The following is a 17,500-nucleotide window of genomic DNA, read 5'->3' on the forward strand; positions in this document are numbered from 1 at the left end:
GTTGAAGGTTATTCCTGCTGGGAATAGGGCGTTCCTGCTGCCTGAGTTCCCTTTGAGTTCTGTGGAATTGAGAAAGTATTTGAGTGTGAATTGTGCGGTGGCAGAACTGGGAGCGGGCAGAACGTGGATTTCCCCAGAACGTGGATTTCCCCAGAACGTGTGTAGAGGCCGGTGTGAGTTCGGGAATAAAGAGTTGCTGTTTGAATCTACAAAGCCGTGAGTGGCTCGTGATCTTGTGCCCAGCCAAGACATTGGCAGTCCCATGCTCAGAGGGCCTCATGCTTGGTTTGATGCTCTACTATAAACATCCTCAAATTCTTAATATGCTTTCAGCAAGGGGTTCCACACTTTCATTTTCTACTGGGCCCCACAAATCACATCACTGGTCTTGCCATTAGCACACTAAGGTCCAGCCAGAGTAGCCTTCTCCTGGTCTTTCAAACACTCCAAATTCTTTTCCATCTCTGCCCCTTCTCAAACTCCTACATCTTCAGCTTCTGTGTCTTCTGCTCAGGCCTTCCTGGAGGGCTCTAGGCAAATCATCCTTGTCCCCTTCCCCCCACCCACTACCATTCTATCTCTTAGCCCCTTTCTGAAAGGAAAAAATTTATTTTATTTACTTGCTTTGAATCTTTCTCACCAGAATTAAGAATGTAACTCCCATAACTAAACATTTGTCCTCCACATCACCAAAAAAAAAAAAAAAAAAAAAAAAAAAAACAGCAGCAAGTAGTGTCCTTCAGTAAATATCTGTTAAGTGAACGAACTCCGGGCCTCTTCTAGGATAGAACAATTACACTCAGGCTACCCTGAAAGCTGGTCACAACCTTGGTGCCATCACTACAATGCCTTCCTTTCTCTCCACAAATGTTGCATGGTTTGTTTGCACGGCTGTTTTCTCTGAATTTCAAAGAACCCCAGAATCTACGTAGGGTCTCTCCTTCCCATTTCCTGGCTGAAATCTGAATTGCATGTGCACAGGAAGATAAAATGTGCTAAACATGTACATACCAAAGTCATATGGCTTAAAAAGACAGAAAGCAAAATTTGACACAACAATGGGGAAAAATAGAAACACCCATCATTTAAATCATCATGCTCTTACTTAGGGTAAGTGGACATAACATCACATTTTAAAAGCATGACTTGACCTGGACTCTCAGCCCTGATGGCTGTACTGCCAGGGCTTATCACATACTTAAGGGAGAAATAACTTTAGTATAACACAAGTGTTTCCAGATAGTGTTCACCTCAGAAAAACAATTGGAGACCTGTTGTCTTTGCTTATCTAGAACAGTCTGTGTAACATTGTGACTTTATAACACTGAATAAAAATAGAAATATTAGTAAATCAAACCCATGTTTTTTAAGAGACTAGCCCAGCATAACTGAGTTGGATTAATCTGAATACTTCAAGCTTGATTCAACATTAGAAAAATTCATTTAAGTAAAATACAATCTTAATCTGTTGATTGATTAAACAAAATAGTACTTTAATAGATGCAGAAAACTGTTAAAATCCAAGCTTGAAACTCAAGTATAAAAAATAGAGCTTTCCTTCTGAAATTAGCAGAGAAAGATACCTATTATTATTTAAATAATATTGCATTAAAAATCATAGGCAAATAAGAGAAAATTATAAGGACAGGAAAGGGAAAAAAATCAATCTAACATCTAAATATCTGACTATGTGTAAAGATTCTAACATATCTATATTTAAGGATGTTGAAGAAAGCATTCAAAACAAGCCAGTGAAAATGAAATTTTTAAAAATACTGGGGCACTCGACCACAGAGCCACATCCTATTTAACAGGTCTCACTGAGTTACTTAGTACCTGCTGTCGCTAAAGCTGACTTTGAACTTGCGATTCTCCTGGCTCAGCCTCCTGAGCCACTGGGATTACAGGCATGTGCCACCATGCCCACTAGACTTCATTTTAGTGAGAAATTAAAGAATACTTGAATCAATAAGAGAAGGGACAGACCAGGTTCACGGAGTATGAGACTCAAAATGGTTCAGCTTCAATTTTCCCCTAAATGAACGCATTCCTGACCAAAATTCCAACAGCAGCTTGTTAAAATACATATATGGAGAGGAAAGGGACAGTACAGCCAAGACACTACTGAAGGGAAAGTAAGGTAACAGGACTTCTCTGCTACTTAGGAAAATTTATCACAGGGCTGCAGTGATTCAAACAGCATGGTTCTAGTGTAAGAGGAGATAGGTTGGAAACACGTGCACACTCACAGACACCTGCTGTGTTTTAGTAAGTGTTAACAGGACACTAGACACTAGAAAATACAACTGTAACCCTACCTTGCATAGTCCACAAAGCCAAATCAAGATGGATTATAAGCCTAAGCGAAAAGCAAAATAATAAAACTTCTAGAACACAATAAATACTCATGATCCCAGTGGTTAAGGACATACGTAGGCAACATACAAAAGGACTAACCTTTAAAAATCATGACAAATTGGTTCAATGTTAAAGTGAATAATTCTATTCATCAAAATGCCCTATTGAAAGAATTAAAAGGCAAGCTACAGAGTGTGCAGCTAGGTTTATGGTGCATATAACTGACAAGAGGTTTCATAGCAGAAGGTATAAAGAACCACTACAAATCAGTAAGAAAACCCCAACAGAAAAATAGGCCAAAAGTACTGGACAGGAATCTATAAAAGAGGATGTGAAAAATGTTCATAAATGAAAAGGAAAAGGTATTCAATCTCAGTAGCAACCAGGGAAATGCAAATTAAAACCACAATGAGACTCGACCCACACACCTGCAGATTAAATTAAGGTTAAAAGCTACCACCACCAAAGACGTGGTGCAACAACTGGAATTTTCATATTTTGCTTTAAAAATGTAAACTGGCACAACCAATTTGGAAATTAGATTGGCACCTATCTAGTAAGCTACAATGTTCTAAGAGCAGCTTCTGAGGTGGCCTCCAGGATTCTTGCCTCCTTGTGTTTACATTCAGATGTCACTTCAGAGATGAGATTTAAAAGACCTTGATTGTCATTTTGCCAGCATCCATCCTTGCCCTCAAACAGTCCATTTTCATCAAATTCCAGAGAAACATTTTAAAAAGTGCCAAATCAGGATGGGTATGGAGCTTAATGGTGGAGTGCTTGCATAGCAAGTCCGAGGTCCCAAGTTCAATCCCCAAAATCATAAAAAGGAAAAAAAAAACAGAAAAAAAAGTAAAAATGTCAAATCATACTCTGCTGCTAAAAATCATGCAAAAACTTCCCATTTTTACAGAGTAAAATTAAAGTTACTGAGGTCCCCCATACCCACCTAGCCTTACCTGTCACCCTTTTGACCTCCCTACTACTTTCCTCCTTGCTCTTCCTCAGCACACAGGAATGCTCCGTCCACAGCCTCCACACAGGCATTCCTTCCTTTCCAGTGGCCTCTCTCAAGAGCACTCTGCAATTCAACTACAGGACTAATCCAATAGATGGGTGTGGGGCCTAAGATTATGCATTCCTGACAAGTCCCCAAAAGACTGTGGCTGCTGATGTGGGGACCACAATTTGAAAGTTGTGCACAGTCCTCCAGTATCCATGGTGCACAATGTATTGAATTCTCTCCTGCACAGCTGGAATGATAATGGTCACGCACTCTCCTAGCATAGTGAAAATCACCCCTATTTTGTTTTGTAGAACTCCAGGTAAAAAATATTATGAAATATCTCCAGGACTAACTCTCATCACCTTCAAGGTCTTTGCTCAATGTCAGATCTTAATGATACCTACTCAGAAGTTCCTTTTCAGTGTGATCCCTCCCCGCCCCAATTTCCCCAGCTCTCCTTCCTTGATTTTTTTTCCTCCATAGCATTCTCCACCTAACATGATGTCATCAACTTACTTGTTCTTGGCTTTACTCTCTCTGCCCATGAAAAATATCAAATCCAAGATTTTTTTTTTTAATCCCAAGAAATAAGTAGACTTTTTAAAAAATGTATAAAATATTTGAACTGAAAATGAATTGAATCCTTTCATTTCCTCAAATGTGAACTTATTTTTAAAAATATAAGTTGGGGCTGTGTTTGCAGCTCCATGGTATAGCACTTGCCAAGCATATGTGAGGTCTTGGGTTCAATCTCAAGTACTACAAAAAATAATGGTAATAATTACGTGCGATTACAGGAAGGCAGTTTAATAGTAGGTACTAAAACCCTTTTGATACAGAAGAACTAGGATTCCAACATCAGCTTGACTATTTGCCAGCTAAATGTCTTCCAAAGGCTGATGGCACTTTTGTAGAATTCATCGCCTTTAAAAAGGCTGATAACAGGTGATAGAACAGAATTAGACAAATGTATACAAAATACCTTGCCCAGTTCTCGTCACTACAGAAATGTTCAGCAACTACTATCTCCTCTTTCATATCTCACCTTCTCTTGCTCACATTTCAACTTTGTTAAAGGTCCTTTCAGTTCTAGATAGAATTATATGTAAAGGCATATTCTTTTTTTAATGAAAACCTCTAATGACTGTTGGTGGAATTCCATCTTAAAACCAACAAAAACCTTTGCCTATCTCTCTTCCCAAAGTGGCCCACATTCTCCCTTAAATGAATGTTCTTTGCTTTACCTCAAAGATAACTCTCTAGATTGCTCCCATTCTCCCTTGAATAAGTATCTACGTTCCTAAATAAACCTCTGTCTATGCCTTTGGGAAAAAACAAAAACACCTTTGTCTAAACTTTCCGTAATACTTTCAGGTGATGTTTAAAATATAATGCAGAATAATGCCACCACTTTGCAATTTTACTGAGAAAGCATTCCAAATTGAACTTGCATAAAATATTAAAATCTCCGCTGACAGTGTTCATTCACAAATGCATTTTTGGGCCTTTCTAAATGATAACCAAATCTTACAAAACTAAAACCTCACATTTCTTATCAGAAGTATTTTAGAGAAAAATAATTTTTACAAAATGTCATTATTCTAAATCTACCTACTTAAAATATAAATGTCCTGGTCCAAGATAACCTATATGGCCATGATAATCATTTTCACAACTGTAATGAAACATAATAAGCATGGTATTCTTCGTGTTCGTGATGCACATTCATGCATGACCTGATTTGCTGAAATAGAGTCTTTATTTCTGAACATTCCAAAACAGCAGTGTACACAGTAACAAATATTAAGTCATATACCATAAGAAAGCATTCATTAGTGCAAATGGGTTTTGTAAAAGGTCTATCAAAAGGGTTTATTTGCTTTAAAATGCATTCATTTCCAGAAGCATTGTTAATAAAACATTACAGTTTCATCTTTTGTAATAAAGTATTGAAAAATCAATTGTGGTATAGTAGCAAACATTGCAGGTATTAAGTGCAATGAGCTTGTGATGCCATTATAAATATGAAATCCATGGACGACAATAAATTAACAATGAAAAAGACAAGACAGTTTAACTCTGCTGTCTGGCTATCTCTTTGCAACACTTCAGATCATGTTGTGCTCATTCAACATAAAATTGTGTCCCAAATTGTATGATGTATTTTTGCTGATATATTCCTAGAGCTAAAAAAATAGTACCTTACCACAAAAATATTTTTATGGCACAAAATTTAAGTTGTTCCATAGTGGTTCACATAGGTGTAAAAAGAAATAGGCACAAAAAATAAAATTCCTGTAAACTATAAAAAAGTAAAATTCAAAGCATATGTTATAGAACCTAGTTGTAAATATGCAATGTATTAAAATACAGAACATGTAATGGAAAGATGTTTAGAACACTTAAGTAAACTGAACAAGTTACTTTAAAAAAAAAAAAACCTCATATGGCAAAGCATTATTGATACATTTCAGTTCTCTCAAAAAGTATTCAGGTACAGAGCAGTTCTACAAAAACTTCCTAGATCTAAGTGTCACAATACTGCAACCACAGGTTTGAGAATGTTGCAGTATCTCAGGCAAATATTTAAGTGCAATAATTAGTCTCTGGTGATTGGTCCATTGAAAAACAACGCAGGACATATGTTAAAATGCAAAAGGGAAAGAATATCCCAACGTCCGCCGTTACCCAGCCAGCTAGGTAACACAACCCTCATTTTTCACTTCTTTCCCGTTCTTCAAGGGTACATAAAACTGCATCAGTAGCAACCGTCTCTCCAGTTTCCATCCCTCAGTGTGCTGAGTGAAGACAGAGGCTTTGGAGGCTGCAGGAAACTATAAAGGGTTGAAAAGAGGAAACAGACTGTTAATAATCCCACAAGTGACATCACTTGCTTTGATCATCTCTCCCATCAATGCTCTTCCTTCAGTAATGACAAGCTACTGGCAGAGCAGTCCCAAATGTACCTTTCACATTTCTGGGCCTTCACAGCATGTGTCATATGTATACAAGTAAATCTGCTATGCAATGTATAAATTGTGTTTTTTTTTTCCAATCAGAAAGAAACAGATAAACTCTTCAATAGAAAAATAGCCTAAAAAACATAAATGACAATTTCACTGAATATAAATAGCACATGAACATAAAGAAAATTTCAATCTTATTAATAATCAAAGATTTGCCTATCACATTGCAAAGAATGTTAAAAAGAGTGATAATATGTGGTGTTTGCTTAAGTTTGGAAAAACAGACTCTCTCTTATAATCTGGCAACTTTTCCAGGGCTTCAGTTTGGAGACATATACAAGGATAAATGGATGGTCCATAATAATCTATACAGGTCAAGTTATGTCATTTCTTTTCAAGGATGAACAAGACACAGCTCTGCATTTACTAAGGGAAATAAGCCAGAATTTATTGAACAAACATATACCCAGACGATTTCTGCCTGGGTAACAAGATTATGGGTCAGTCTTTATTTTCTCTTCTGTTTTGCAATAGTTTCTGAATTGTTTATGTTCTGAGTAATGCTTACTTCTATTCAGAAAACAAAAAGCTTATAAAAATGCATAAAGAAAAATTACTGTTCCAACATCCCTTTAAAACTTTCACTATGGTTCCTTCCCTCTCTTCTTTCGTATCCTCATTTCTCTTAAGAGTTGTTTGTATTCATTTTCTCATCATCAATCTCTCAACTTTTTTTTTTTCCCCATAAGACATTCTAGAATGTCCAGTTCAAGAAGGGTACAACATGACCATGAGCTTGTCTAACATGACTTCTGCAGGTAATCTGGAATTTTGAAAGGAAAAAAGACCACACTCTACCTAAAGCATATCAAACTTACCAATGTAAGCTGATAAAGCCCATACTAAGTATCACTAAGATGATTTTTAAACCGTAAGTGTGGGGAGAGAATATGCATATGCATACAAAATGTTTCCACATTTCCATATAAAAATGATTGATTCAATTCATACATACTTGAGATCCTACCCTGTGCTGGGCACTGGGAGTATGTGACAGTGAACCAAAGAATCAATTACCCTCCACCTTCATGGAGCTTACAATTTTGAACAGTGGTGTCATGTGAGCAAGGACCTGAAGGAGACAGGAAGCAAGCCATGCAGCAGGTAACTCAGAGTGGGAAGAAACTACCAAAGCTCAGGAAATAGGCCTTACCTTGGTAAATTCAAGCTAAAGCAAATAGTGTCTTTAAAAGTGAAAAGAGTATGGAGTTACAGAAGAAGATGAGATCAGAGAAGAGGACCTGGCCACACAAGGCATGTCCTCCAGAAAGAGGAGGAAACGGGTATGGCCATCCAGGGCAGTGACCTGCTGAGTTAAACTGAGTCAAAGCAAGTCAGGTGGTTCCTGGAGCAGTTTCGAACTTAAACTGCAAATGAAGTTATATAAACCAACGGGCCTACCTTCTAACAGGCTGTGCAATTTTGCTCCGAGGCAGGTTACTCCCATTTATTGCCAATGAAGGTCTTGGAAGTGCGCTGCGGCCCATGATCCCAGAAGCTGCAGCTTTGTTGGGGGTAGGGATTCCTGTGCTGGAATACAACTGTAAGCCGTTGGATAAAGGCATGTTACTGCTGCCTTGAACAGTTGGACTCACGTAGGCTGTGGCTTTAAGAGGCTGCCGGACAGACACTGGGAAATGTCCCACGCTGTGGACTCTATGTTGAATCTGTCCTGGTGATGGAACTAGAAGAGAAAACAATACTCATGTAAGGAAACCTCTGCTGCCATCCAACTCAGGAAACATGTACTATATTCAGAGGAGCCTATCTTGTCTAAAAGGAGATAAATGACATACAGGTTCCAGACAACATTCAGCATCAGGAAATCCTAACCCTTGACAAGAGCCTCCTATCAATAGCCAATGCTGTGAAATGCCTAATTAGAGCCGACGAGTGGACAGTGTGTGCATGTGCACAAACCAATCCCCATGCAGTTGAAAATCCAAGTATGACTTCTGATCTCCCCCAAACTTAACTAGTAGCTGCTGTTGACCTACATGAAATCTTACCAATCACAGTCATTCATACCTACTTTGTATGTTATATTTATTATAAACACAGTAAAAACTATTCGAAACCCAAAAGGGATTACTTTTTACAAGATGCACAATTTACTGGAGAGAGGAACTGCTCAAGTGGAGATGATCAGTGTTCCAAAGCATTTTATGTGAATACTACTATCAACCTGAGCTCACCACTACAGCTACAGGAGGAGGTCAGTAAATGATCACAGTAGTACAGTGATGTACAACAGATACTTTTATGAGGCTATTATTTAATACTACATCTTTATGTTCATTTACACTTCTTTCTACTGAATGGGACCAGGTGTGGTCTACAAATAAGTGTTAATGTTGGTAAATTTTGATAAATTTTAACTTTTTTAAATTAATTTTTATTTATATATGACAGCAGAAAGCATTACAATTCTTATTACACATATAGAGCACAATTTTTCATATCTCTGGTTGTATACAAAGTATATTCACAACAATTCATGTCTTCATACATGTACTTTGGATAATAATGTGCATCACATTCCACCATCATTTTTAACCCCCTGCCCCCTCCCTTCCCCTCCAACTCCTCTGCCCTATCTAGAGTTCATCTATTCCTCCCATGCTCCCCCTCCCTAACCCACTATGAATCAGCCTCCTTATATTAGAGAAAACATTTGGCATTTGTTTTTTTGGGATTGGCTAACTTTACTTAGCATTATCTTCTATAACCCCATCCATTTACCTGCAAATGCCATGATTTTATTTTCTTTTATTGCTGAATAATATTCCATTATGTATATATGCCACATTTTTTAAAATCCATTCATCTACTGAATTGTGCTGCTATAAACATTGATGTGGCTGTGTCCCTGTAGTATGCTGTTTTTAAGTCCTTTGGGCATAGACTGAGGAGAGGGATGCCTAGGTCAAATGATGGTTCCATTCCCAATTTTTCAAGAAATCTCCATACTGCTTTCCATATTGGCTGCACCATGGTATTGGCACCAAAACAGACTGGTAGACCGATGGTACAGAATAGAGGACACAGAGACTAACCCACAAAATTACAATTATATTAGACAAAGGTACCAAAAACATGCATTGGAGAAAAGATAGCTTCTTCAACAAATGGTGCTGGGAAAACTAGAAATCCATATGCAACAAAATGAAATTAAACCCCTCTCACCAAACTCAAATGGATCAAGGACCTAGAAATAAAACTATAGAGACCCTGCATCTAGTAGAAGAAAAAGTAGGCCCTAATCTCCATCATGTGGGATTAGGCCCCAACTTCCTTAACTTCTTCCTTTAGTGCAAGAATTAAAATTAAGGCTCAATAAACGGGATAGACTCAAACTAAAAAGGTTCTTCTCTGCAAAAAAAACAATCTTTGAGGTGAACAGAGAGCTTACATCTTGGGAGCAAATCATTACCCCCTCACAAATCAGATAGAGCACTAATCTCTAGGGAATATAAAGAACTCAAAAAGCTAATCACCAAAACAACAAATAACCCAATCAATAAATAGGCCAAGAACATGGATACTTCTCAGAAGATGATATACAATGAATCAACAAATATATGAAAAAATGTTCATCATTGCTAGCAATTAGAGAAATGCAAACCAAAACTACACTGAGATTTCATCTCACTCCAGTCAGAATGGCAGCTATTGAATACAAATAACAATAAATATTGGTGAGGATGTGGGGAAAAAGGTAAATTTTAACTTTTTATAAGAGACATTTATATTTTATGGTAGTGATAAAAAATGGACTTATCTACATCATTTTATGCACTCACATACCTTTTGCTTAATTTTTTTATATTTCTAAACTATATGGTTATTCTGCAAATTTCTTTCAAACTTGCCACAAATCTAAAAAAAAAAGAAGAAAGAAAGAAAAGAAAAAAGAAATTTCATGTATAAGTGGACCCATAAGGTTCAAACTGGTATCGTTCAAAGGTCAACTGTATGTATAAACCCAGTTCTAAGCACAGCCTTCTTTCCTTCAATGAATTTTATAATCTGAGTTCTAACTAGAAAAATGCTTTCTTGGTTGCCTGGTAGACATTAGGATTTCTTTTTTTTTTTTTTAAGAGAGAGGAGAGAGAGAGAGAGAATTTTTTAATATTTATTTTTTAGTTCTCGGCGGACACAACATCTTTGTTGGTATGTGGTGCTGAGGATCGAACCCGGGCCGCACGCATGCCAGGCGAGCACACTACCACTTGAGCCACATCCCCAGCCCCACATTAGGATTTCTTGAGGGTTTCCCTGGAGATGGTTTCATGGAAATAAAACAAGGAGACCATCTAAGAGCTGTAATTATAGAAAGGAAGACAGAAATGATATCTGTAGGTACAAATAGCTTATTACAAATATTCTTTTTTTTAAAAAAAAAAGCTTTTTTTTCTTTTTTTATACCTTTATTTTATTCATTTATTTGTATGTATTGCTGAGGATCGATCCCAGGGTCTCGCATGCACAAGGCGAGCGCTCTACCGCTGAGCCACAACCCCACCCTACAAACATATTCTTTAGAGAGTATTTATTATGACATTTTCTTGTCTCATAAGGTCATTTTAAAGATTAAATAAATTAATATACTTAAAGTCTCAGAAGAGTGCCTGGCACTTAGTAAGCACTCAATCAACGAGTATAAGCTATTCCATTACCTTTATATTAGCAGCAAAATCTCACATGAAGAGACCTCTCTGGATAGCTACTCATAAAAACTTCATTTCTTCATTCTCCCAAAATTGTACAATTGTTTCACATTAAAAAGCAATAAACTATTAAGCAGAAAATTTTAAAATGTAGTAATACTTTTCTCCAAAGAATAAAATGAATCAAACCTAATAGAAAATGCTACCTATATTCAAAAAATAAAGTCTTAATAAAAATAAAGTTTGTATATGAATTTGGTTCAGTTTTTTTTTGACACATAAAAAAGAAAAATTATATAAATCTTAAGTCTATGGCTCAGTGAATCTTCAAAGCAAAGACATTTTTGTAACCACTCCCCATCTCGAGATACACAGTATCACCAGAGTCTCAGGGGTTCTGTCAGGAGTCCTGGAGGCAATACGCCTCAGAGGTGACTTGTTCCCACTTTGATCATCACAGACTGGCTATTCGTGCCTTGAACTTCATCATGAATGGAATTACATGATATGCTCTCTCTTGTGTCTCAGTCGTTTATGCTGATGCATTGCTATGTAGGATTCTACTGTATCAATGTCACAATCTCTTCTGATGATGGAAGGCTGGGTTCTTTCATACGGAGTTTTATTAAAACCCTCTGAACATGTTTTAGTGATCATATGCATATTATGTTAGGAAAATATCAAATCCCATCACATTAGGAAAAATGAATTTAATTACCAAGCCTATTGGATACAATATCAAAACATAAATGCCAATTGTATTCTAAATATTGGCAAACAAGGAAAAAATAAAATTTTAAAAATAATATTTATAAAAACATTTAAAAAAAAGAGGTTGGGGTTATAGCTCAGTAGTAGAGCACTTGCCTAGCATGTGTGAGGCACTGGGTTCAATTCTCAGCACTACATAAAAATAAATGAATGAATAAATAAATAAATGGGCGGTATTGTGTCCCTCTTCAACTAAAAAAATTTTTAGAAAAAAAACCCAAATATTTAGAAATAATTTTAGGTAGATATGTAGAATCTCTACATAACAAGCTTCAAAACATTGTTGAGACACATTAAAGAAAACCTAAATCAACAAAGGACTGGCCATTCTAGGTTACACCTAGAATGTTAAGATTCTCACAAAATTCAGTGAAATTTCAATCAATTTCATCTGAAATAAAACTTGAGAACACTTCAGAAATAGATTCTCAGCAGTGTTATTTCTCATACACACAGATATATAACTGCCATTGATAAAAAAAAAAGAACTGATAAGAAAAACTGGTTAAAATTAATAGGCATAATCCTATTTATAAGTGAGAAATCAAGAATTAAACAGAATATAACCTGTCCACAAGTTTATGATTACAAAAAGACCCAAACTCAGGTCTCAACTACAACTATGTTTTTCCATACCACACTGCCTTTCCAACTTTCTCTACCTAACCTCGGCTCCTTTCTTTTTCTTTTTTTTTTAAATATTTTTTTAGTTGTTGGTGGACCTTTATTTTTTATTTATTCATTTATATGGGGTGCTGAGAATCGAATTCAGTGCCTCATGCATGCTGGATAAGCACTCTACCACGGAGCTACAATCCCAGCCCAACCTAGGCTCCCTTTCTGAAAGCAAAATGGCCTGGAACCAAAAGTCTTCATGACAGAAACTCAGAAAGCATGGATAAAGAGCAAGGCTTGGAGTGGGCAGGGATGCCAGAGCAGCAACCCAAGGCTGGAAACCAAAAGTCCTGACTGACCTTCTGTTACACAATGACACAACTTCTTGGGGATTTCCTGAGCACTAGGCTTGACTTACAAGTAATAATTTCTCTATTTTCTTCATTTCTTTTAGATCTGCTAACTGGAATTCTACCGTAAAGAACTTCCCCTCTTTTCCATTTATTTATTTACTTCAGTAATAACTCATGGATTTCTATTTCATTCTTTCAGTTATGATCCATTATTATATAATCATTTATTCTGTGGCTCAAATTGTCCTAGACTTGGTCACTGAGAATTTCTTCAAACCGGTTCCTATGTTCTTTTGATATGTTTTATTTTTTGAGCACTTTACTCAAAGCTGGACACTCTTTTTTTTTTCTTTTTTATATTTTTAGTTGTAGATGGACACAATACCTTCATTTTTATTTATTTGTTTTTATGTGGTGCTAAGGATCAAACCCAGTGGCTCACATGTGACAGGCAAGTACTTGACCACTGAGCCACAAGCTCAGCCCAAAGCTGGACACTCTTATTCTTACACATTCTATTTTGGGTGACAGGTTTTCCTGGCACTCAAATATGCTATTAACCACACTGAGTTGGACTCAATAAAAATTCCTCATTGGCATCATATTTTTTATTGTCAAAGTCACATTCCTCCTGTCCTATACTTGTACTGTTGATTTCTGTAACTCGAATACAGAACTGTACATTCCTTTTAAATTTCTTCATGATACATTTGGTCCACTGATTAAGCTCATGACATAAATATCACAGTCATTTCAGTTTCAAGACACTAGCAAAGTCACAGATTGTCTCTGTGTCTTTATATAAATCACTAATTCAAATATTCAACAGGTCAAGCCCTAAGATGCAACTCCATGGCAAGCATTCATGCAAGCATTCACTGAGTTCATTATGTTAAAGCAACATTCCAGTCCCTGGGAAAAGAAAGTCAAATACACTACCTCTCATGCCCAGAGGAAGCTTATCTGGTAAGGAAGACAAACATACTGATAAAGCATGATGCAGGTTGAGTAGCCTTTACTCAAAGCGTTTTAGATTTTGTATTTTTCCAGGTTTGGGAATATAAATCTGGGAATAATTTTGTGTAAAAAACAAAGTCCCAAGGTATACAATGCACTTGTGACATCATGTCAGCATTTAAGTTTTTCAGATTCTGAAGCATTTCAGATTTTGGACTTCTGGATTAGGGATGCTCAACCTGTATAATGAATAATAGAAGTAAGCAACAAAAATCTACCTATTCTAAACTTATTTGGGTGATATTCAGGAGAATGTGTTAGGGTCATCAAGGAAGAAATGAAGATTTTCCGAAAGGCTGGCATTTGGGTTGTATTTTGAAAGTATACAGAAGTAAACTGAATGAAAAGGAAGGGAGAAGAATGTCAGGCAGTGAAGAACAGAATTTGGAGTCAGAACATCATAGTAGTTAAAAACAAATTCCCAGAGTAATCAGACCTGTTTGAAATCTATGTTCTTCCATCTGCCTGGCCTCAGACAAATTGTCACTTCAGCTGTCTAAAATTTAACCCCAACAACCTATAAGAAGAGCATGTGTAGGAACAGGGAAAAAACCCTAAAACCACCAAATCCTCACACAAACTGGAGCACCTTGTTTAATGCTTACTGCACTGCTCACTGATGGGTAGAACAGATAGAGATGTACTGAAATGTAGCAAATAAAAACTATTGTCCACACACTTCTGTAGAAATGCTACAGGATGGTGAACAACAAGACCAAAGCAATAGCTAGACAAAATTAATGAGTTTATTCAAAGTAAAAGTATCAGGCTGACAGCAAGAAAAAGGAGACTTTACACAGAAAAAAAGAGGTTATTTTTATACAGTATGGATAAATTAATGACCATTTAATATGTCTGCTAGCATTGGATATTAAAGGCCTGTATGTAATTGAGAGTTATCACTTGGGAACATAGGCACTGGTGAAAATATAACTCAACTGTAGTGGCAAAATACAGAAAAGTTACAAGACAAGGAGAAAAGTTCTAAAAAGAAGAATTAGAATAGTAAGTTGTTTTCCTTAATGGTATTACAACTAGTTAAAAATTGTAATAAAATTAAAATTTATTAAACTTACTACAAGATTGTATTCTTGAAATTCCATTTCCAGCTCCATGCAAGCTTGAGTCAAAACTCTGACTGTTCCGCACGGTGACTGGAGAACTAACATTGCTACTAATAGCAGTAGTACTTGGCATCCGGGCTAGATTAGGCATACTTCTTCGGAGCTTATCTGGAACAGAAAAGAATTTTACTAATTTTAAAATAACAAATTTCAGGGCTGTAGCTGTAGCTCAGTGGCAGAGCACTTGCCTAGCATGTGTAAGGTCCTTAGCACCATATAAAAATAAAATAAAGTCATTCTGTTCATCTACAACTACAAAACAAATTTTTTTTAAAAATAACAAATTCCATGTCAACTAAAACACTTGTTTTCAAAAGCAAGTAAAAACATATTTGCTCAACAACAAAAAGTATCATGTGCATAATGAACAACCTAACAGAGAATTAACCTCTTCTATCGGAAAACATACTCTCCAACCAGAAGAATTTCACCTAATCGCTTGTTATTAAAAGAAAGTATGTGTCCTATAAAAAGAGATGGCACCTATCTAATCAGATACTACCTGTTTGTTCCTACTCAATAAGTGGATGAAATTATGTCAAATAATGTTTGAAAACAATCTTACAGCTATTTAATTTTTAAAAAAGTAGACATTACAAACTTATTTTAAAACCTAGGAGAGTCAAAACTAACACTTGCCAAGTTTTTTGCCAACATATCAAAATGGAACAAATTAGTGAAATTTCAACATGCGATGTCTTTAGATATCCACTCATCACACAAACAGGATCATGTGAACTTCTGAGAATGTTAACTCTCTTTAGTGCACCAACGAACGATTGCAAAGACCAAGAGAAAGCTTGGATCTCTTTCTCCTTGCCGTGTGTATCTTTGGCCACTAGGAGGCAGCAGAGTCACACACAGATCTCAACCTGATTCAGTTTGAAATAAGAAGTAGCACCAATTTAGAAGGCAGTTTTTTCTTTATAAATATACAACCCCACTGCCCAAGACTACAGTGCCTGTATCAGGTCACTCAAGCTCACAAAACAAACAGTATATATGAACTCTAAGCCAAACCCTGTTCAAGTACAGAACTAGATTCATTTCTTTCTTCCCGTCACACATTTTCTTCTACATTACTAAGAGTTTCCCAAAATGCATCTTTTCTCTCCACCCTAGACTTCAAGTCCTGTTAATTATGCCTAACATTCAGTGAACTTTTCCAATGCCAGTGGCTCATTTATCACATCATTTATCATCTACATTTTCATAAAGTCCTCTTAATTGGTCTCCATGCCCTTCGCCTCGTTCCCCCAGTCTGTAGCCAGTTCCACTCTTCTGCAACATAAGCACACACCTGGCTCTGCCCCTAATTCAAATTCCTCTGACTCCCATTCCTTTTTCACTTCCACCTAAGATCTCTGGCTCCTGAGCATGGCCTTTTGCACAAGACTGTCAGGGTAGAGGCTCTCTGTACATCATCAGCCCATCCAGTGACCCCAACCAACCACTCAGCCAGCTCCCAACCACAGGAGGGCACTCTGGTAGTGTGAGCATGATGGTCCCTCCATTCTACCCTTCCCCATTCTGTGGAAAGAAGGAGCAAACAAGGGAAGGAATGTTTATTGTGCACATACTAAATGCAAGGCGATCTAAGATGTTTGGGATACCACAATACATAAAACAGACACAGGCCCCAATTCTCATTGAGTTTGTAGGCTAAACTGGATTTTCTTCAGCGTTTATTCCATTACTGATGCTAAGGGGGAAAAAACAAAACCTAAAATAAATTGAAATTTAAAATTAACCTTAGTTTCTTCCAATTGAAATAAGTTAAATATTAAATGGATAACATTTAGAAAGGTACAGTTAAACTTTTGGAAGATCACAAACCATTGTAATACCTTTTTTTTTTTTCCTTACTTAAATTCTACAAGATATCTTTATTAATAAATATCCCAAAATACTTAAGTGCACATATCAGGACATCCAAGCTTAGGCTCATTTTCTTTCGAGCTAAATCAGAAAACCAATGATAAGCTTGAATCCTAAACCAAATGCGTTCAAGGACAAGCCAGACTCATCTCCTCTTCCTCCCGCTGCACACCCTGCTCCCTCTAAATTACTTAGACTCATCAACTCTGACTTTGTCCAGTAACTTTCACCCCCGTGGGGCAGTGTAGGGAACAGACAAGTGTTATAAGCATTCTCATACAGTAGGTATAATAAAGTATAATAAGAAAATTTAGTGCTATGACAGAAAGCCATAAAAATGTTTTACTCAATTTGCTAACTCTCACAAATACTTAAATAACTAGCATAATTATCCCCCCTCACAGGAGCTCAGACGCCTCCTGGCTGAGGTATCCATGACTTACACATTCCCTCACTCTCCATGCTTATTTCTAAATAACACTCAGATACTGCATTGACTGCTAATTTCTTGGTAATTTTCCTCATTATAGTATTTTTTTCTTATATCCTCAGGAATCCCTCCCAAATAGGGGTCATCCCAAGACCCCTAGTTAATGTCCAAACTAGACCACAGTACCAAAACACATAAATACCAAACTTCTTTCTCCTGTACACGTACACCTATGATAAAGTTTAATATAAA

General features: G+C 36.7%; 1 protein-coding gene across 2 annotated transcripts in view; it reads right to left on the minus strand.

The window, feature by feature from the left end:
- Positions 1–5,104: 5,104 nt before the first annotated feature.
- The window catches only part of Slain1 (SLAIN motif family member 1), a 56,798-nt gene continuing 44,402 nt past the window's right edge, over positions 5,105–17,500 (minus strand). For both annotated transcript variants that reach the window (XM_078015759.1, XM_078015758.1), the window contains 3 exons: positions 14,893–15,048; positions 7,792–8,074; positions 5,105–6,198 (listed from right to left, as the gene is read on the minus strand). In XM_078015759.1, coding sequence (XP_077871885.1) covers positions 6,123–6,198; positions 7,792–8,074; positions 14,893–15,048 — 515 coding nt within the window. In that variant the 3' untranslated portion in view covers positions 5,105–6,122. The remainder of the gene's footprint in view (positions 6,199–7,791; positions 8,075–14,892; positions 15,049–17,500) is intronic.

This window comes from Ictidomys tridecemlineatus, chromosome 6, assembly GCF_052094955.1.
Source record: "Ictidomys tridecemlineatus isolate mIctTri1 chromosome 6, mIctTri1.hap1, whole genome shotgun sequence".
Classification (NCBI taxonomy): domain Eukaryota; kingdom Metazoa; phylum Chordata; class Mammalia; order Rodentia; family Sciuridae; genus Ictidomys; species Ictidomys tridecemlineatus.